General features: G+C 41.1%; 1 protein-coding gene across 2 annotated transcripts in view; it reads right to left on the reverse strand.

Annotated features, from left to right (window-relative positions):
* The window catches only part of LOC126259252 (clavesin-1-like), a 261,047-nt gene that overhangs the window by 202,505 nt on the left and 35,014 nt on the right, over positions 1–23,528 (reverse strand). The window contains exons 2-4 of one of the 2 annotated variants that reach the window (XM_049955881.1): positions 20,241–20,393; positions 19,313–19,472; positions 8,016–8,265 (exon numbers count right to left, since the gene is read on the reverse strand). In XM_049955881.1, coding sequence (XP_049811838.1) covers positions 8,016–8,265; positions 19,313–19,472; positions 20,241–20,391 — 561 coding nt within the window. In that variant the 5' untranslated portion in view covers positions 20,392–20,393. Of the gene's footprint in view, positions 1–8,015; positions 8,266–19,312; positions 19,473–20,240; positions 20,394–23,528 lie in introns of those variants that run through there. The other variant, XM_049955880.1, reaches the window with a different exon arrangement.

The following is a 23,528-nucleotide window of genomic DNA, read 5'->3' on the forward strand; positions in this document are numbered from 1 at the left end:
ATTTACGTCAGGAAAAAGTTCTAGCGAGATAATGTAAAGAGCTCACTGAGATATAATTAAGAGCTTATAAGACTATATACAAGTGTAACTGAGCACAACTACGAGGGGCGTGGACAACTGAGGACAGTACAAGACAAAGTATAGCTGAGGCAATGTCATCTGCGCTAGGCGTGTAGATAATGTGGATTGGTAAATGAAAGAACGCAGAGGAGGGAGTATACTTAAAACGACTATTTTTATCAGAATTAAATTCTGAAACACTTAGTAAAAAAACACAGTACAGCAGATTACTTTGAACTTAAGATGACAGTAACTTCTTATGCCGTGATACTGAATACAAACTCGCAATAAAAGAGCGGCAAAAGAACCATTTACGTTAAAGTTTTTTCATGACAAACGAACGTTGGCCACTCTGTTTTGATTGTCACTTAGAAAAAATAAGTTGTAAAACTAATTTTCTGTTTATTGCATGCCCGTGTTGTGGTACACAGTGAAACTCCGCACCACACCTCCGCAGCCTACCCCAGGAGTAGCCTATTTCAGCCATTCTCTTTGTCACCTCTAGTGGAGTGCTGCGGTACTTTGAGGAGGGAATTGCACTGTTTATTCGAACTTTAGACGTGTAACTATAAGAAAACACGAAATTAGTTACGTAATTTTATTTTTGCGATATTATAATTAAAACTTGATGACTAGCCTTCGTACGTTGACTGTAAGTTTTGCGGCACTGTCGGATATTTACACTGTGCTCGTTGCACCGGTGCTATCGTTGGGTCTGATTTTTTTCCCACCTTTTACTGCGGGTAGGAATTACGTTCGTCAAGTTTTTAATAAAATGTCGAATAATAATTCGACGATTGACAACGGCTTGAAAAAATGTTAGCAAGAGAGACGATAGTGTGCACGTCATTGACAACCTTCTTATGTTCTCATTTCTGATGAGTAAGCCACAAACTGTGACTCATATGACTGATGAGTCCTGAGTTTTCTCTCTCTCGATTACCAATAATCGAGCGTGTAAAGAGAGTAATCTGCCATTAGCAAAAGCAAACTCAAATGAAAGGAAGAAACTATTGTAACAATTTATTTTGAAGCGTAGTCCTATAACACCCCCCTGCTTCCCGGGATTTGCGAAATTACAAGTTGACAACGACCGTGAATTATGAATTTTGACCCGCGTCGTGATATGGCATACGAATCCGAAGTAAATAATGATTATTCCGCGGGAAGCAGGAGACGTTATAAGTTGATCGTTATTGAATGAGTAATTTCATTCAATAACGATCGGTAAATGAAATAATGGAAATAATTTGGAAACAAATTTTGCCAGTGGAAATTTTGCCGAAAGAAATGATTAAGTGGAAAAAGCAATTAAAAAATCGGTCGCCAACTCAACTGATGAGCGACAGTACTGTTAAGAACGTGAATAATTGTTTCAAAAATAAGCTTTACCTGCTTGTAGCGCAGCAGGTGGAACGGGAACTTTTACGTAAGTGGTGTGTCAAACAACGTCATAACAATCTAACTACACTTATTTTGTTCATAATTTGTCAGCTAAGTGCAATGCTGACAACACATCTATCGAGATTTTGAATAATGGACTGTCATTCTGTCTTTAAAATTAGGTACTCTGCACAGTTTAATCTACTGATAATGAAATATATTACCAATAATTGATTAACTGTATTTTGACTGATAATAAATCATTAATTAGGGGATTGTCAGGTGGAATAAGCTTTATAGTTTCATGAAATATCCTTGAATTAACTTCGGCTGAATATGCAATGAAATAAATCTTAGTAATCAAATTTATTACTTCAGTCTATTATTATGTTACTACGGTTTGCGTAAGCTTGTTAAGTGCAACAATTAACTACGATAACCAGTCTGAAATTTTCTCTTCACGGTCTATGCAAATAATTTGATAATTAACATATTTTCTCTTGATAATGGCGTGAAACACTCGGTTCAATAAGGTAAGGATTCGAAGGAACCTACTTTGTGTTATTGTCGGGAGGAATGTAACAGCAACACTTCGATTATAAAGTGCTTGTTATTAACTGTTCAACTTCAGAGAAAAACACAGTCACTGGCAAGCCTTCTACAATTTTATCCTCCGAAAATTACGTAGATCTTACTTCCCTCGTTGTCGGTGGATCGATGGAAGTCCACGGCAGCGACACAATGTGGCAGCGGGCTTTTACTGTTGCGACTTGGGCCCACAGTGCGCTTCACATTTAAGTCCTGGTTTCTTCAGCACTATGCCCATTAACCCATAATAACTTGCCCGGTCATGCTTCCAGATATGCCGACCATTACATTCCCGTCGTACTTAGATCGACACACTAGCCGTTAGATGTAACACAGCTAGGACTAGCAGCACTCGACTGTACTTCTTATTCCGAGCACAGCGTCACTGCTACTACTACCCGCTGACGCGCTCCCGCCCCCAGAGGCGCGACAAAACAATCTCTCTGACTTCAACGTTAACTAAATATGTCCAGACTTGCCAGTGTTAAACATTACATAATTTAAACATAGTATTTACAATACTTATTTACACTAGACAATACCTCGTATACAAACAGTTTCGTGTGTTAAGTATGCGAAAAAATTCATAGCAAGGACTGCGTTGTAGCGTCACAGTCCCAATTACCGCTACTGATTATATACGAAGAGAAATGATAAATTTTACGTACCATATACTCGAACATATTGTTCGACCCAAGATGATCGAAAAATAACGAAAAAAGGTACGTGGAAAATCTTATTATTATGTAATTCTACAGTTTCTCTTGTATTTTTTGATCGAACAGCCCACTAGTATACTGCCGATCCATAGTGTCCAAAGGGCCCTATATTTTGGCGATCAGACATGTTGCTTTTATCAGGTGCACTGATAACTGAGCTCGCAGCTGGCTTATATCTCCTCCCACAGCAAACCGTTCCCGTGCCCTCCGTGGTCCGCGCACGAGGACGCGCGTTCGCAATCGCGGAGAAGCCATCGCCAGCTCCAGTACTGGCGTCGATGCAGTTGCTCTGTCTGCCCTGGTCGCTACTTCTTAATTATAGCCAGTGCTGAGTGCCAAGCAAGTGGAGGAGTCGCTCAGCGGGCACGCTCCACTGGGTCCGCCGGATCCTGCACGAGCACTGTCGGTGTCTGAAGGAAACTAAAATTCCGTTGCCAAGTAAAAGATGCCCATGGGGTGGTATCGATAGATGATACCACGGAAACACACATTACCTCAGTTTTGATATTTTTTTTAACTGTAGTATGCATCAAAGATATTGATGTAGCTACACAAGAGGCAAAGATGATGTCCAGACGAACAAGATTGAAAGCCGTTCATAACAGGGCGAACTCAGGTATTCGAAAAAATGAAGGAGGGTTGTTAGGAGCAATATACAAATGATAAGGTACGAGACCATTAAAGTCTTTTCTTCAATTTGAAATGTATGATCATCTTGTGTGCTTCTGCTATATATCTGTGTCTTTAACGCATTATTTATTATAACAGGCGGTGGTCGTGCGGTTCTAGGCGCTGCAGTCCGGAACCCCGGGACTGCTACGGTCGCAGGTTCGAATCCTGCCTCGGGCATGGATGTGTGTGATGTCCTTAGGTTAGTTAGGTTTAAGTAGTTCTAAGTTCTATGGGACTGATGACCAAAGATGATAGTGCTCAGAGCCATTTGAACCATATTATAACAGGAGCTATGTTTTTCTACACACATCGAAGTTGTTTGCTTCATATGTTGTACTGACAAGCTGGTTATGCTTTGCTTCGACTTGATAATGGTCTACTGATCGAAACCGATTGCACCGAGCTTAAAACTAAGCAGCTGATGGTCATCTACAATGAAGTTTCACAGTTTTTAAGGAATACAGACGAAAGTATGGCGGATGCACCAAAAGCAAAAGAAGGATATTAATGGACACATTTAGGCACAGTATATTAGCAGATGTCCGTAGTAAAAGTTTTTAAATTGTAATATAAAGACTTAACAAAACTGAAAATTGAAAGTACACACCAACACACACAAAATGACTACGAAATAGACTACTCAATGGAAGAAACTTACACTTAAGTTGGCTTAAAAATGAAAGTCTCTGGGGCTAGAGGGAATATAAATTGAGGGGGGAGGGAGTATTACATCAAAAGCTTAATACTTTATTTACCAATTTTATGGAGGATGGTGGGATTCAAAGAGGATGGCGACCTACACAGAGGGCGTCACACGCCATGTGGTCTTCACCATGGCATCACACGGGATCGCTCGTCACATAACATCAACCACTTTGTGTTTCCATCACAAGGCATTAAAATAGTCCGGCCCATCTGCCAATAGTTCTGTACACCGCTATGTAATGCGCTGAATGCAGGCCCTTCGTTCTGCTTTCGAGTAATTTCAGACAAATCGTTGCCATATTCGCAGTTATAAGTGGCTGCATGGCTTCACTCGGCCAGTTATCGTTCTGGATGTCAGCAAGCCACCACCAGTCATCGCAATCATAGCCGAGTGTCGCAAAATTTATATAGTAACTGCGTGTGCTGAAACCGGCGATAGTCGGAACTGAACTGCAATTAGACTTGTTAGCCATAGTTCAATGAGCGAGATGCAGACTAGAGCTCAGAACTTTTGTCACTTCCACGCTCTCTCGTCAAACTGTAGCTGAATATTTGTGTACTATTATTTTAATAAATGCCTTCCACAGTCGTACTCCACTGCCCACCGAACCTACACAATATCAACAAAATTTTGAAAAACACAGCCCTCAGTGACGAACACAATTAATTTGTAACCTAGGTTTCGGTGTCACAAGGGACACCTTCTTCGGACAAAGTTAAAACTAAATGTCACAGCATAACGTACCAAAAAATACGAAAGCTGTGGTCATACCTGACAGCTTCAGATAGTCAGTTTTTGTGTTGACTGTAGCAGAGGACGCATGGCAGCCCCTAGTGGCTTGCACCCCTGTTGCATTTTATTTTAATTCTGACTATGTGACGCTGTCAGGTATGACCGCAGCTTTCGTATTTTTTGGTACGTTATGCTGTAACATTTAGTTTTAACTTTGTTCGAAGAAGGTGTCCCTTGAGACACCGAAACCTAGGTTACAAATTAATTGTGTTCGCGACTGAGGGCTGTGTTTTTCAAAATTTTTTATTATACAACAGTCGCTGATTGACAGCCATGTTAAAACGCCTAGACAATATCCTCGTCCATTCCTACACAACTCCGCTCCCCTCCCAGCCTAATGGCTCATATCCCTGTAACAGAAATAGATGCAAGACTTGTCCCATACATCCTCCACCAAATACTCCAGTCCGGTCACAAGCATCACGTATACCATCAAAGGTAGGGGTACTATTGTAATCAGTCATGTGATCTAGAAGCTAAGCTGCAACTACTGGCCGACCGGGGTAGCCGAGCGGTTCTAGGCGCTACAGTCTGGAACCGCGCGACCGCTGCGGTCGTAGCTTCGAATCCTGCCTCGGGCACGGACGTGTGTGATGTCCTTAGGTTAGTTAGGTTTAAGTAGTTCTAAGTTCTAGGGGACTGATGACCTCAGAAATTAAGTCCCATAGTGCTCAGAGCCATTTGAACCATTTTGCAACTACTGTGCTGCATTTCACATGGGCATGGCAACCAACAATCTGTCTGTCCACGTAAATTGCCTCTGACAAACTGTAACCAAGAAGCAGCTTTATGACCCCACTGCGCCGGCCGGTGTGGCCGTGTGGTTCTAGGCGCTTCAGTCTGGAAGCGCGTGACCGCTACGGTCGCAGGTTCGAATCCTGCCTCGGGCATGGATGTGTGTGATGTCCTTAGGTTAGTTAGGTTCACGTAGTTCTAAGTTCTAGGGGACTGATGACCACAGCTGTTACGTTCCATAGTGCTCAGAGCCATTTGAATTTTGACCCCACTGCTGAGCACGCTGCCCAACATGACGTTCTTCATTCAATGACTCCTTCACAGCCGATTCCACCTGAATCTTTCCCACCGACGTCAGATTTTCTGAACTGTGCAGATGGGAACTCTCCCAGCAACACATCCTGTGTTCCCCTATCGCTCCTGGCCTCAACTTGCGTTAGTCATAGTAATTATGCACGCGCTAATCGTCCACGAGACTCAGAGGGCCATAGACACGGGTTCCCAGGTGGATGCCGTGTTTCTTGACTTCCGCAAGGCGTTCCATACTGTTCCCCACAGACGTTTAATGAACAAAGTAAGAGCATATGGACTATCAGACAAATGTGTGATGGGATTGAAGAGTTCCTAGATAACAGAACGCAGCATGTCATTCTCAATGGAGAGAAGTCTTCCGAAGTAAGAGTGATTCCAGGTGTGCCACAGGGGAGTGTCGTAGGACCGTTGCTATTCACAATATACATAAATGACCTTGTGGATGACATCGAAGTTTCACTGAGGCTTTTTGCGGCTGATGCTGTGGTATATCGAGAGGTTGTAATAATGGAAAATTGTACTGAAATGCAGGAGGATCTGCAGCGAAGTGACGCATGGTGAAGGGAACGGCTATTGAATCTCAATGTAGACAAGTGTAATGTGCTGCGAATACATAGAAAGAAAGATCCTTTATCATTTAGATACAATATAGCAGAACAGCAACTGGAAGCAGTTAATTCCATAAATTATATGAGAGTAGGCATTAGGAGTGATTTAAAATGGAATGATCATATAAAGTTGATCGTCGGTAAATCAGATGCCAGATTGAGATTCATTGGAAGAATCTTAAGGAAATGCAATCCGAAAACAAAGGGAGTTGGTTACGGTACGCTTGTTCGCCTACTGCTTGAATACTGCTCAGCAGTGTGGGATCCGTACCAGATAGGGTTGATAGAAGAGATGGAGGAGTTCCAACGGAGAGCAGCGCGCTTCGTTGCAGGATCATTTAGTAATCGCGAAAGCGTTACGGAGATGATAGATAAACTCCAGTGGAAGACTATGCAGCAGAGACGCTCAGTAGCTCGGAACGGGCTTTTGTTGAAGTTTCGAGAACATACCTTCACCGAGGAGTCAAGCAGTATATTTCTCCCTCCTACGTATATCTCGCGAAGAGACCACGAGGATAAAATCACAGAGATTAGAGGTCACACAGAGGCATACCGACAATCCTTCTTTCCCCGAACAACACGAGACTGGAATAGAAGGGAGAACCGATAGAGGTACTCAGGGTACCCTCCGCCACACACTGTCAGGTGGCTTGCGGAGTATGGATGTAGATGTAATCCCTTCCCTGTTCTCCTGTTCTATCAGCCCTCTGTTCTATCATTGCACCTTCAGTCTTCTTATTTCTCTTCTTCTTATTTTCTCCTTTTGCGCTACCCCCTTCTCCTCGCCCTCCTTGTAACCTCCAAACTGCACCTAGCTGCCCTACCCCACTCTTCCTCTCGTCCCTGTATGTTCCCACAAGCAGCTCTTTACCGTCCCCACCCCTACCGTGGTATGCCTCCCCCTCCCTGCCCCAGCCTCCTCCTTACCCTCTCAAACAGCTGACACTCTCATCATGCACTTATGGTTTCACTCTGCCTTCAGCTGCCGGTGACTGTAGTCATGTGTGCGTGAGCTGCGTTGCCTATTTTCGATGAAGGCCTTGTTGGCCGAATGCTCAGTTTCTGACAGTCTTTCTGTTGGGCCTATCTGGGACTTAGTATCTCCCCTACATGGTGAGTAGTAACTATCTTTTTCATAATATTGTCAATGATTGTTATTTGTTATTCATCTTGTTGCCCACTTCCTTTTTACTATTGTAACTATGATCAGACAGTTACAGGCTGTAAGCACGCCACCTCAACACATCAACTAATTTCTGTGGTAAGGGGTTCGCTTCCTGCCACTGTTACGATTGAGCCGAATTTATTTGGAGATCACATAAGGCCACTTTCTACCCATGTTCGATTCCAAGTCTGGTAAATAGTTTTAATGCCGGAAAGTTCCATATGTGTAATTCTTTTAATCAATTAGACCAGTATGGAGTAGGTTTTCAAAATTACCTGATAGCAGACTTCAATATTGCGGACGAGGTTGATATCTGCACGTACGATGTGTCCAGCATTCACGTTGGCCAAGTCGATGATGCCCACATCACCAAGAGAGTAGTCTTCGACCAACATAATTTCCAATCTGGTGGTCAATATCTTACCATAAAGGGGCCAAATTACATTGGTCGAGTCTTCGTCCACTGCGGTCAAGACGTGCACACGATATGCATCCTTTGTGAGTCGTGGCATCACCATCATTTTTCTGTAGGAGACATTATACTCCTGTTAACACATGCTTATGAGAAAGAGGATAATACATGCAGTAGTCATGAAGTTACAATTTACAAAATACGGGAACACACAATAACGTATGCATCCAGAATGAATCCTATGCCCTACCGTGTGGTGTACAATCTTTGGAAATATCCTGGTAAGTTAAGGCTGTGACTCTGATCGAGATACAGACTCGAAACTTTACGGGTGGCGCTCTGCTAATGTAAATAAGTCCCAATCACGAGCCGTCCTCACAACTGCTCCCCCGTCAGTATGCGAGTCTAGGAATTCCTTCTGAAGTATCACACCAGCAAGGTATGAAGCAGAGCTTCTGTGACGCAGTAATCGTAAAACACCTGTGAGTAGAGGTCAGTGTTGTACCACGTAACACTTTAACCCACCCTGAAATAGAAGTTTAATAAATATTGTGATCCCATTTTGAAATGATGGCGTACACTTTATGTGGACTGCAGATGGCAGTGGTTTTCTCATATTGAAAAAATTACTCCACAGCTGTAGGGTTCGCAACAAATGTGAAAAATTGTTCCAAGGAACTAACATTCTATTGTGATTGAAAAATGTTCGAATTCGAGATAATTTTTTCAATATTTTATTTAATGTCTATGTCTTACAGTATTACTTTACTGCATGGTAATAATTACTAAGTTAAATCAAACCAAGGATAACTTCTATCAAATAGTAATAACAGGATAAAAAAATTTTCACAGAGACGCTGTTGGCAACTAATAAAAATTTCCACTTTCGAGACAGGTAAAGTTCTTGAAACATTACAGACACTCATTTAACTTGCAAATATCACATATGCACATATTTCATGGTAAAAAGGTCTTTAGTATCAAGCTACAAGATGGTGCACGCCTGACGAACTATGGTTTAACCATTCATGTTGTTGTTGTGGTCTTCAGTCCTGAGACTGGTTTGGTGCAGCTCTCCACGCTACTCCATCCTGTACAAACTTCTTCATCTTCCAGTACTAATGGCAACCTACATCCTTCTGAATCTGCTTAGTGTATTCACCTCTTGGTCTCCCTCTACAATTTTTACCCCCCACGCTGTACTCCAATGCCAATTTGTGATCCCTTGATGCCTCAGAATATGTCCTACCAACCGGTCCCTTCTTCTTGTCAAGTTGTGCCACAAACTCCTCTTCTCCCCAATTCTATTCAATACCTCCTCATTAGTTATATGTGATCTACCCATCTAATCTTCAGCATTCTTCTGTAGCACCACATTTCGAAAGCTTCTATTCTCTTCTTGTCCAAACTAGATATCGTCCATGTTTCACTTCAATACATGGCTACAATCCATACAAATACTTTCAGAAACGACCTCCTGACACTTAAATCTGTACTCGATGTGAACAAATTTCTCTTCTTCTGAAACGTATTCCTTGCCATTGCCAGTCTACATTTTATTTCCTCTCTACTTCGACCATCATCGGTTATTTTGCTCCCTAAATAGCAAAACTCCTTTACTCCCTTTAAGTGTCTCATTTCCTAATCTAATTCCCTCAGCATCACCCAACTTAATTCGACTACATTCCATTATCCTCGTTTTGCTTTTGTTGATGTTCATCTTATATCCTCCTTTCAAGACACTGTCCATTCCGTGCAGCTGCTCTTCTATGTCCTTTGCTGTCTCTGACAGAATTACAATGTCATCGGCGAAACACAGAGTTTTTATTTCTTCTCCATGGATTTAATTCCTACTGGGAAATTTTCTTTCCTTTCCTTTACTGCTTGCTCAATATACAGACTGAATAACATCTGGGAGAGGCTACACCCCTCTCTCACTCCCTTCCCAACCACTGCTTCCCTTTCATTCCTCCCGACTCTTATAGCTGCCATCTTGTTTCTGTACAAACTGTAAATAGCCTTTCGCTCCCTGTATTTGACCCCTGCCATCTTCAGAATTGGAAAGAGAGTATTCCAGTCAACATTGTCAAAAGCTTTCTCTATGTCTACAAATGCTAGAAACGTACGTTTTCCTTTCCTTAGTCTTTCTTCAAAGATAAGTCGTAAGGTCAGTATTGCCTCACGTGTTCCAACATTTCTACGGAATCCAAACTGATCTTCCCCGAGGTCGGCTTCTACCAGTTTCTCCATTCGTCTGTATAGAATTCGCGTTAGTATTCTGCAGCTGTGACTTATTAAACTGATAGTTCGGTAATTTTCACATCTGTCAACACCTGCTTTCTATGGAAGTGGAATTACTGTATTATTCTTGAAGTCTGAGGGTATTTCGCCTGTCTCATACATCCTGCTCACCAGATGGTAGAGTTTTGTCAGCACTGGCTCTCCCAAGGCCGTCAGTAGTTCTAATGGAATGTTGTCTACTTCCGGGGCCTTGTTTCGACTCAGGTCTTTCAGTGCTCTGTCAAACTCTTCACGCAGTGTCGTATCTCCCATTTCATCATCATCTACATCCTCTTCCATTTCCATAATATTGTCCTCAAGTACATAGCCCTTGTATAGAACCTCTATACAGTATACTCCTTCCACCTTTCTGCTTTCCCTTCTTTGCTTAGAACTGGGTTACCATCTGAGCTCTTGATATTCATACAAGTGGTTCTCTTTTCTCCAAAGGTCCCTTTAATTTTCCTGTAGGCAGTATCTATCTCACTCCTAGTGAGATAAGCCTCTACATCCTTACATTTGTCCTCTAGCCATCCCTGCTTAGCCACTTTGCTCTTCCCATCGATCTCATTTTTGAGACGTTTGTATTCCTCTTTGCCTGCTTCTTTTACTGCATTTTTATATTTTCTCCTTTCATCAATTAAATTCAATATTTCTTCTGTTACCCAAGGATTTCTACTAGCCCTCGTCTTTTTGCCTACTAGATCCTCTGCTGCCTTCACTATTTCATTCCTCAAAGCTACCCATTCTTCTTCTACTGTATTTCTTTCGTCAATTGTTCCCTTGTGCCCTCCCTGAGACTCTATACAACCTCTGATTTAGTCAGTTTATCCAGGTCCCATCTCCTTAATTTCCCACCTTTTAGCAGTTTCTTCAGTTTTAATCTACAGGTCATAACCAATAGATTGTGGTCAGAGTCCACATCTGCCCCTGGAAATGTCTTGCAATTTAAAACCTAGTTCCTAAATCTCTGTCTCACCACTATATAATAAATCTGAAACCGTTCACTATCTCCAGGCTTCTTCCATGTATACAACCTTCGTTCATGATTCTTGAACCAAGTGTTAGCTATGATTAAGTTATGCTCTGTGCAAAATTCTACAAGGCGTCTTCCTCTTTCATTTCTTCCCCCCAATCCATATTCACCTACTATGTTTCCTTCTCTCCCTTCTCCTACTCTCGAATTCCAATCACCCATGACTATTAAATTTTCGTCTCCCTTCACTACCTGAATAATTTCTTTTATCTCATCATACATTTCATCAATTTCTGCATCATCTGCAGAGCTAGTTGGCATATAAACTTGTACTACTGTAGTAGGCGTGGGCTTCGTGTCTATCTTTGCCACAATAATGCGTTCACTATGCAGTTTGTAGTAGCTTACCCGCACTCCTCTTTTCCTGTTCATTATTAAACCTAATCCTGCATTACCCCTATTTGATTTTGTATTTATAACCCTATATTCACCTGACCAAAAGTCTTGTTCCTCCTGCCAACCAACTTCACTAATTCCCACTATATCTAATTTTAACCTATCCATTTCCGTCTTTAAATTTTCTAACATACCTGCCGGATTAAGGGATCTGACATTCCACGCTCCGATACGTAGAACGCCAGTTTTCTTTCTCCCGATAACGATGTCCTCTTGAGTAGTTCCCGCCCGGAGATCCGAATGGGGGACTATTTTAGGAACCATACGACTGTCTGGCCTCTCAACAGATATCCCTCCGTTGTGGTTGCACCTACGGTACGGCCATCTGTATCGCTGAGGCACGCAAGCCTCCCCACCAACGGCAAGGTCCATGGTTCATGGGGGGTGGGGGGGGGGACCATTCATAAATTATATAATTTTCTTTGAAAAATATGATGAATCTTACACCTTGTAAAACTCATTATCTAAGGAATTTACACTACCTTCCAAATAGCTTTTATGTGTTATACAGTACTTAGACATACAGAACTCGAAACATTTAGAAATACTGGGCAAAACAAAAACAGTAGAAAAGTCCTTATGGCACGGTCCTTCATGTGATTCCAAAATCTGTCACTAAAACGAAGCACAGACCAGGAAACATCATGTGTTCCTAGATACACAATCCTCCCGGTCCAACACTTTACCCGTCGCGTCAGTTGCAATGTAACGTAGAAAAACTATAAAAATATTTGAGCCGTGTCTGACTCATGTTATGCTTTGCATTAAACTTTTATTGCTATTCTGTGATTAGTCTCCCACGGTTATTGCGATTGTGGTGTCACCGCTAGACACCACACTTGCAAGGTGGTAACTTAAATCGGCCGCGGTCCTGTAGTACATGTCGGACCCGCGTTTCGCCACTGTGTAATCGCAATCCTAGCGCCACCACATGGCAGGTCACAAGACACGGACATGACCTCGCCCCAGTTGTACGGACGACATAGCTTGCGACCAGACCTACCAAGTCTTCCTCTCATTTGCCGAGAGACTGATAGAATAGCCTTCAGCTTATTCCATAGCTACTACCTAGCAAGGCGCCATTTGTATCAGTGCTTATAGCTTACTACTATTCAAGAGATGTATTCCAACAAGAGAATAAAGTTAAGTATATTATTCCAGCTACGTACTTTTCTTCTTATTCATTAATAAGTCTCATGTTCCAGTACTTCACGCCCGTCTGCGTTAGTTTAGCGTGCACTTTCAGCCACTTCGATCTACAAGGTGTTGGCCCAGCTGCCGACACATCAGCGATTATGCTATTATCCTCTCTCTCTGCGAGTAGCAGCAGCAGTGTGTATCGATATTCGCACCCTTGTACTATCTTTGGCCTCGCGCTTATAGTTTCTGGCTGTGCCGTGTGCGGGCGGGTGGTTGGATGGCGTGTAGCAGCGAGGAAGTCTCCATGGAGCGTGTCTGTCTGGGCCCACTGACGGCGCCCACGCGCGGTCGGAGTGTGAGGTATTGTTCCCATTGCTACGAGGTCCGTGGCTCACCGATCCCGGACACGAAATTTGAGTCTTTACTTAATCTACCAGCCAGCCCCAACTGTTCACATTGTGTCGTTTGAATTTCGTTGTGGGCTGTTCGGACATTCCCGCGAGCAACAACGTGTGTTTTCAAGTAGGCTAAATTCTAGCCGGCCTCCTGTGGAATTTAACTTAACTTGACAATTTTGAATTGAAGTGCACCAGCGGAATCTTCTGACTTGTGGCCGTTAACGTTCTGGTTACCTGCCCCGGCCTATGACGTAAATTCAGGCAGTGTATTTTCCTCTTCGTGTTCTGGCTGTCCAGCATGGCGTGTATTTTGACAGCTGAATGTGTAATTTCTTACGGGCGCCGATAACTCTGCATTGTTCCATTGAACTCCCTGTTGTGTGCTTGTCGGGTGGATCGGAAGTCATCCTGTCGCTTGGTCCGTTGACTGTCTGTCGGTTGGGTTTCCGTCGGATTGAGAATTTGTTGGGCCGGCTGTCTGTATCACCTAAGCGAGCATTAGGGTTTTAAGTCCAGGCCCACCCTTAGAAACTTCTGAGCGCCGTTTGATGTGCTGTCCTTTCTTATTTTTCCTTATTGTTTGTTTGTGTATGGTTTCTAGCCGATTTTAAATTAAAGTTGTTTTGCCCTTAAGGCGTGAGATTGTTTGGGCCTTCAGCCTGATTTAAAGATATTTTTAGGATAAGGCATTCTGCCTTGTAAATTGAAATTCCTGTTTTTGAGTCTTAAGGTATTGGCCTTCAGCCGATTTTAAATTAATTTTGCCCTTAAAGCGTGAGATTGAATGGCGGATTAAGCCGGGAATTAAATTCAAAAATTGATGTTTGGCTTGCTTTCTTTTCAATTTTTTCTCTAGTAATGTTCGTCAAATGAATAAAGTAGTATGTTCGAGTTCAACTGACAGCCACTCATTTTGGCCCCTTTCCACAAACTAAACTGTCTGTCCTGTCTTGCAGGTATAGCAGGGGATCTCAATATTGTTGCAGGTAAAGGAGGAACCAAGGAGAACTAATTGGAAAAGCTTCAAGCAAATGTAATTCGTCCACTAAACAAGCGTCTCAGTCGCAACTCTGACCAATTCCTGAGTATTAGTCTTCCGTTTGGGACCATCACCACTTCGGAAAAAAAAACGAAGTGAAAGAAAAGACCAAACACACAGCGGTATATTTTCTCACAGTTTCGATTAGAGAGCGACAGAATGTTACGCCTCAAACAGAATGTTACCTCATCAAACTCCACTGGCAGACGCTACAAGCGATACGTTGTACATCAAATGCGAGAGAGTACGTTCCACCAGGAGTCGAGTAACACATTAATGTCTCCCACAAACGCCTCCCGAAGTAGTAGAAAATCAGATGAATTAGAGGTCACATTGAGATTTCAGTTAGGTTACATCATGGTCAGGCAGAGATTCCGAATTCATAATCTGGAATGTAAGGCGTACCCAGGAGCACAAACAGACTCAGATCGCAATTTAGTAGTGGTGAGGAGTAGGCGTAAGTTTAAAGAGACTACTCAGGTAGACTCACTGCGTAAGTAGTGGGATACGAAAATACTAAGAAATGAAGAGACAAACTTGAAGTTCTCTGATGCTAGAGATACTGCGATAATGAATAGCTCAGTACACCGTCCAGCTAGAAAGGAGAAAACGGCATTCACAGAAGTAGGAAAGAAAGCCATACGAACAGGGAAGGCAACTGAGAACAAATAATGTATGACAAACGAAATACTTCAGCTCATCTACAAAAGATGGAAGTACAAAAATGTTCAAGGTCATTCACAAACACAGAAATACATGTCTCTAAGAAACGAAGTCGGTAGCAAATGCAGGGAAGCTAAGACAAAATGGCTGTATTAAATATATGAAGAAATCGGCAAAGAAATGATTGTCGATAAGACTGACTCAGTATATAGGAAAGTCAAAACAACCTTCAGGTCAAAACAATCTTCGGTGCAATTAAAAGTAAGAGTGGTAACATTAAGAGTCCAATGGGAATTCCACTGCTAAATGCAGAGGAGAGAGGGGAGACCACACTAAAGGCCTCTATGAATGGGAAGACTTGTCTGATGAAGTAATAGAAGAAGAAACAAGAGTTGACAGTGAAGAGATAGAAGATGCACTATTTGAATCAAAATTTAAAAGTGTATTGGAAAGCTTAACATCATATAAGGTAGAAGGGATGGATAAAATTACATCGGAATTTCTAAACTCATAGATGGTGGGGGGGGGGGGGGGGGCGGAAGTGGCAACAAAATGATTATCTACGTTGGGGTGCAGAATGTGTGAGTCTGGCGATATATCCCCTGACTTTCGCAAAACCATCATCCATACAATTCCGAAGATTACAAGAGCCAACAGATGCAAGAATTATCACTCTATCAGCTTAAACGCTCATGCATCCAAGTTACTGACAAAACCAATGTACGGAAGAATGTAAAATAAAATGGAGGATGTTTTAGAAGACCATCAGTTTGACTTTAAGAAACGTAAAGGCACCAGAGAGGCGGCTTTGACATTGTAGTTGATAGTGGAAGAAAGACTAAAGGAAAACACTTTCTTAGGATTTGTCGAACCAGAAAAAGAGTTCGACAATGTAAAATGGAGCAAGACGTTAGAATTTCTGGGAAAAATAGGGGTAAGCTATAGGGAGAGACTGGTAATAAACAATATGTACAATAGCCAAGGAGGAACAATAAGACTGGAAGACCAATATCGAGTGTGAGACAGGGACGTAGTCTTTCGCCCCTACTGTTCAATCTATACATAGAAGAAGCAATGAAAAAATAAGAGATTCAAGAGCAGGGTCAGAATTCAGAGTGAAAATATATCACTGTTATTCTCAGAAAAAGAGAAGTAGAATTGTCGGATTTGTTGAATGGAATGAACAGTCTAATGAGTACAGAATATCGATTGAGACGAAAGCAATGAGAAGTACCAGAAATGATAACTGCATAGCAAAATAACACATGACAAACAGAGCACTGATTGCCTAAAAAACGGTGTAGCACTGAAAACAGGGCATTCCTGGTCAAGAAAATCTACTAATATCAAACATAGTCCTTTAGTAGATAAACATTTCTGAGCAAAACATCGTGCGGTAGTGAAACATGGACTGGGAAAACCAGAAGAGAATCGAAGTATTTGAGGACTGAAGTTAGAGAAGAAAGTTAAAAATTAGGTGGACTTACAATATAAGGAATATGGAGGTTCTCTGCTGAATCGACAAGGAGAGCAATCTATGGAAGACACTGTCAAGAAAAAGGGACAGTTTGATAGCATGACAGCACTTCTGTTAAGACGTCAGGGAATAAATTCCATCATACTAGAGGGAACTTTAGAGGGCAAAAACTAAGGAGGAAGAGATGGGATACATCGAGCAAGTAATTGAGGATATAGTTTGCAAGTGCTACTCTGAGGTGATAAGTTTGGCACACGAGAGGAACTTGTGGTAGATCGCCTCCAACCGGTGGTAAATTTTAGCTATTTTACATTGTTTGAAACACGTCTTAGTTTCACTATTACCATTCAAAATCACATTAGCCTTAACGTTAATTGTATAGTGGGTAACATGTGATACTGCAGCGTTTCAGGTAAGTGAAGATTCACCATGAAGGATGTGAAGAAGCTGATGATGTAAGATATCTTTGAATTCTCAGTCTGTAACATTTATGATAAAGATGAATATGTTCAGAGTTAAACAGCACAGTATTGTTGCGAAGATCAATAAATCCCATGAGAAATGCACACTGCATCACCTTGAAGCTTGATTTTAGAGTTACAAGAACCTGACATTTAATCCATTGGATTAGATCATCAGACACTCTTTCATCTGACTAGATTAGAACCCAGTTTACAGGACACATTAGATTCGATTTTTTGAATCCTACGTGAGTAAATTATACATAGAAGCTAAACTGGAAACGACTAAAGAAGATCATAATGCACTCTTACAACTATGTGGCTTAAGGCGACAATAGCGTTAACAACAGTGAAAATTTGGTCACTCGTTGAAGTGGTTGGTCAGCACTCCTTTCGTATAAGAAGGAAACAGGGGTGTCTAGTTCTCTCCAAACCCTATATTTGTATTTGGCGTGAGAGTACGAGCACAGTGGAAAAATTTGTATTTGGGGACAGCAATATCCCTTAGCATCTCAATACACTTAACGTGGAATGTACAATTCGGTATTTTTGTAATACTGGCCTAATGTCAAAAGATGTCTTCAGTAATCTAGGCAATGACAACAGTCTGAGGGTAACGCCGAGGATCATATAGAAAAGCACTTGACGGTGAAAGAATTACGAATGATGAACCATCTTCTTCAAAAATAACGGACATTTGATGGAACAAAATTTTGGAAACAAAACCTCTGACCTGAACACAATTATAATTAGAAAACAGTAGCACAGAACGACATTTTTTTCAGCGCCAGCATAACAATAATTTGTGAGTTTTATACAAGACATGTAATTGAAAAATGAAACTAAAAATGATATTTCACTGTACATTAGGGTTCACTATTAAGTGACTTCGCATAGTTGTCAGATTGTTTTACACAACAGTGACGACATATGCACTCAAATGAGCCGAAAGGAGGGCTGTGTGTCACTTTGTTGGTTGTCGCCAATGTTGAATAATAAATATACGAATAATGGAAGTGTTGGGCATGTTGTTAAGATATTTAGTAGCAGCAAAACCGTTGACAAGCTAGGGCACAGGAATAAAGTCTTCTGCGTTGAAATGATGACACAACTACTCGTTTATAAAGGGCGTTTCACTGAACGAGTTTTTAAAAAGGCATACCATTTCAAGCAGCCTACAAGACTATCGAACGCTATGAGATCGAAACATTCATTAAAAGAACTCTCGAATTATAATGCAGAACGACTAATAAAACTCACAACTGATCTTTCAAGGACATAATAAATTTGCGTAACCTGTTACTGTACTGTGGACATTATTTTTTATTTGAACTATACGCCTATTTCAGCTATACAATAATCATCATGTTATGTGCAATGGAACATTTCATATATTTTGGTAATTTGCTGTATAGTATGTGAGTTACGAATAATAAGATTTTACATGCGTTTATAAGTTATGGCTTCCATGCAACATTGTTGTTTCTTTTGTTGTCTATTTGTTTGTGATTATATTTTACGTTATTGTAGGAGTAATAATCATTTTCGTAGTCTGGTCTGACTCTTCGTTTATTAGTGATCAGAAATTAATGTCAATCTATAGTTAACATTTAGTGACGCCAATTGTGACAGATTTCAATGACATTCTGAAATTTGTTTCTGACCAATACTAAATGAAAAGTCAGAACAAACTGCAAAACTGATATTCTTCTTACATTAATCCAAAACATAATCAGGAACAAATAGACAGCAACAGAAATAACGACACTGCATGGAAGGCTGGATTTGAAACGTATGTAAAATCAAATTATTCATAATTCACATGTAATACAAGAAATGCACCAAACTTCATAAAATGTTCAATTGCAAATAAGCTGATGATGGTTGTGTAGCTGAAATAGGCCCATAGTTCAAATAAAATTCAATACTCATAACAGCACAACTGGTTATACAAATTTATTATGTCCTTGAAAGACATTCATTACGCAGCATTTCAAGAGGGTTCAAATATAATTTTTTATTTTATGGTAAATTCAAATGCTTAAATACTGTTTTAGTGGCGCAAAAGTCACCAGTGTTTTTTCGAAAACGTACTATTATCAGTTCACGAAAAAATTACAAGATAACATACTCCTACACTTGGCTAGAGTCCAAACATTGGTACATGTGCTCTGCAGAGCTATACGTCCATTACAATAGAGCATTAAAACCGTCTGAAATAATAATAACTCATTATGAATTTAAAAAGGTAACGACAGGTCACAACTCACAAGTGCTTCTTTGCAAACTGGAAGTCGCTTCCTTCGATATCTCTGTTCATTAGTAACTCGGGAAATCTGTGTTTGAGGGAGAAGTATGCGTCTAATCCCAGTTTCACCTTCTCCATGCTGCACTTGGAGTTGATGTACATTCGCTCAATGAAGGAGTCGTCTGGAACACAGAATTCCCGTAGAGAACACGAAGGTAGATTTTTACAAGTATATTAAAGACACAGAAAACAGAAAGGATTCTATTATCGACAGCAATTTTACTATGTACAATTTCCTACAATAGAAGTAACACGACATGAAATTTTTTGTTTTCTGTTACATGTGTGTCCTCAAAACGGTTATATGGTCCCATAATCAATGTATTATACTGTACATACGCATATGAATTCACACTGATAATAAACGTAGTATGCATAATATTAAAGAGAGTATTAGCATTCCGAAGCATTCCTAATCAGTGAACAGATAATCAAGATAACGAGCTGGAAGAGGTCCACAAAATTTGAGAATAAGGCGTAAAGCTGGTCATAGTAATTCTGTATATTCCATAAGCTAAGATAGAGGCAGTGAAGTAGTAATACGGAATTTAAAACGACCGTAGGTAGTGTTTATTTCCTTCTTAAGTTGCAATCGCAAATAAGTAGAAGAGACTATAACTCTTTGTTTCACAGTGATCATTAAAAAAAACCTGATCATCCGTAACGACATATAGTTGAGTTATTTCTGCACTTGTTAAATGTGTAATAAATTGGAGCGATTTTTAGATACAATAATGATAAGATAATGCTGCTACAGACATACTAATGAAAGACACAAATAATATATAGATGTAAGAAGCATTACATCTATGTAATCACACCAATAATGTTGATTGTATGACCATTACTCAGGCGTAATATATGACCTCTACTGTGACAGATGTACTGACCTACAGCGTCAGGTAGGTGTGGCTGCATCCTGAGCCACTCCCGCAGTGACGTCACAGCCGTCTTGATGTCCTCCTCGTTGGTACCCAGCTGCTTCCTGACGTACGCCATCTCCTCAGGTGTGATCACCAAGTATTTACCGGTGTCTGCCATTGCTGTAAAGCAGAAAGTAGACACAATCGCTTGAACCAGAACACCAGTTCACTAATAGAAAAACCTGAAGGCGTATGTGACACCCAGCCACTGATTGCTTAACAGAAATCGAAGAAGGCCGATTAGAGTTTATATAGTGGCATCAACAAGGTTGGAGTGTTTCCAGGATCTGGAAGGAAATTGGCCGATAGCTTTCAAAGACATTTGCCTGGAGTGATTTAAGAAAAACACAGGAAACCTAAATATGGATGGCCAGGCTGCTTTACGTTTCTTTTGATCGAATATACACTACGGTATTATTATCTGTAGATCTCATTGTGAGGTAGGCGTCTTGGGAAGACGGCGCTGTATTCCTAATGAATCTCTCCACTGTAGGTCCGGTAGACCTTTATTGGAGTAAGATTACATTCAGGAAACGTAACAGGTCGAAAACAACCGATTGAATCACTGTCAGAGACGATATACAATACTGTGGCGGGGCCGAGATCAGGTCAGTTCCTGCATAGGACCGTGAATATGGAAATTAAAAGAAATCTATCCTAAGGATTTAAGGTAACATCAGCAACAGCAGAAAATACTAGAGTAACTTGGTTGACTAATTTGGGGGAGGGGACCAAACAGCGACGTCATCGGTCCCATCGGATTATGGACATTTCAAAGGAACCATCCCGGAATTTGCCTGAAGCGTATAGGAAAATCACGGGAAACCTCAATCAGGATGGCCGGACACGGGCTTCAACCGTCGTCCTCTGAAATACGAGTCCAGTGTGCTGACTACTCTGCCACCTCGCTCGCTACGGGTGAAGCATTCCTCATAAATAGGAAGGTGGGGCAGAGAGTAAGTTATTCTGAATGGTTAGTGACAGGATTTTCCTCATCAGAATCGACATGAAACGAACGCCAATAATGGAGAGCAAACTGAAGAGGAATATCCCTAAGAATCCATGTGGAAAGAAGCAGGTACTGAAGTACTGTGGAATGATGAGACAATATCTCTAAGTGTGTAATATAGCGGTAATGAATACGACAGTAGGCTGTTTAGTTGAAGAGGAATTTACACATCTAAAAAAGGAAACCACAGTAATTGATTAGTCAGATTTGGGTAAAAGGAACGTAACTGTGAAGACACCTTGCGTAACAGCAGATGTATTTCAGTTGACCAATAAAAGAAGGAGCTACAGAAATCTCAGATTACGACAGAAGTTCAGCAATCAAATTCGCTAAGGCTTAAGATACGTAGGAAGAGCAGAGGAGCCAAAATGAAATGGCTACACGAAAAATGCGAATAAATCGAGAGAAGAACAGATTCAGCATGCACCTTCGGTGAAATTAACTGCAAGGGCGCCAAAATTGAGAGTGCTATGGGAATCCCATTTCTAAACGAAGGGAAGGGAGCGGATACGTGGGATAAGTACACTGATGACCTCTACGAGGGGAGGAGTTGTATGGTGTCATGGTAGAAGAAGAAATGGGAGACGACATGGAAGACAATGGATTAAGTAGCCGAGTTCAACAGAGCTTTGGATGAACTGAGATCTAATCAGGTGAAAGGCACAAAACGGCTCTGAGCACTATGGGACTCAACTGCTGAGGTCATTAGTCCCATAGAACTTAGAACTAGTTAAACCTAACTAACCTGAGGACTTCACACACATCCATGCCCGAGGCAGGATTCGAACCTGCGACCGTAGCGGTCACGCGGTTCCAGACTGCATCGTCTACTTCGCCACTTCGGCCGGCCCGTGAAAGGCACAGATAATATCCCTATGGAGTTTCTAAATTTTTAGGGAAGTGTCACCAAAATTCAAGTTGCTAAAATCTCTGAGGCTGGAGACATTCCATCAGATATTGAAAGTAAAGCGAAGAAAGGCGAGTAGTACAAGTGAGAGTGACGTTAAACAATACCGGAACTGGCGGACCAAGAAGTAGATAAGGCTTCTGTTTCCTTAGAAGCAAAATAGTATGTGACGATGAAGCAAGGTGGACTCAAAGAAGTAGAGTAGCAGAGGCAAGGAGTACATCCGTGCTTAAAGAATTCTACTAGTATCAAACGTGAGACTTATTTTAAGGGAGAAAATTTTGAGAACCTAGTTTGGCAGCACAGCATTGTATAGAACTAAATCATAAATTGTTTCAAAGACAGAAATGAAGAGAATCGAAACGTTTGAGTTATGGTGCTTTAGAATCAAGTTGAAAATTAGGTGGACTGATAAGGAAAGAGGAGTTTTCACACAGAATAAACGAGGAGAGAAATATGTCGAAATCATTGACAAGAAGAACAGACAGGGACATAGGACATCAAGGAATAGCTTCCATAGTAGATAAAGAAGATGTAGAGGGTATAAAAAACAAAGGAATATATGGACTGTCATACACCACAACACAAAAAAAGGAAAGCGGAGATGTGATGTGCTTATACAGGCAAGCAAATGATTATAACTTCAGAAAAGCTGAATTATTTATTCAAAACTGAGTAAACCAAAAACCTTTTGTTCCACCTCTTTGCTTGCCTGTACATGCACATCACATCTACCGATTTCCGTCCCACTCGGATGATTCCTTCGTGGTTCGTCGTATTTTTTTTTTCTTTTTTGTCGTAGTGTGTATTTCGGAGAAATACTTGCGGCTGGCGATTCTGTTACTCTGTGATGAAGAGTTTGACGCAGGAGAGGAATTCGTGACGGACTGCGTCAGACCATGTAGAAGACTAACGACAAAGAAAAAATCTTAAGGAAATTAAATTTTCCTCTACCAATATACGTATTTTGACCACATTTCGTCGACAACTTCAGAGATGATACGTAAACTCTACGGAAGGTGAATTGAGATAAGAATTGTGTGTTTAACAATGAGCGGTAATTTTTTCGTAAATCACCTCCAAACGTTGCAAGAATTATAAGTTTTCGTGTAACTAACTGAATGAAATGTTTTTAAGAGTTAAGAGTAATATTATGAAAAATCTCAAATCACTGCCATCAGGGCTCAGCATTTATTTTCTGCGTACGGGCTTGGCGACTGCGGAGTTCCTGAGCAGGAGACTGGCAATCATCTGTAGACCTCTGTCACCATAAACTCTGGGAATGCTAGAACGACTACAGTGCGACGAGACAGTCAAACATTGTGTAGCACAGCGAAGT

This window comes from Schistocerca nitens, chromosome 5 (assembly GCF_023898315.1).
Source record: "Schistocerca nitens isolate TAMUIC-IGC-003100 chromosome 5, iqSchNite1.1, whole genome shotgun sequence".
Classification (NCBI taxonomy): Eukaryota; Metazoa; Arthropoda; class Insecta; order Orthoptera; family Acrididae; genus Schistocerca; species Schistocerca nitens.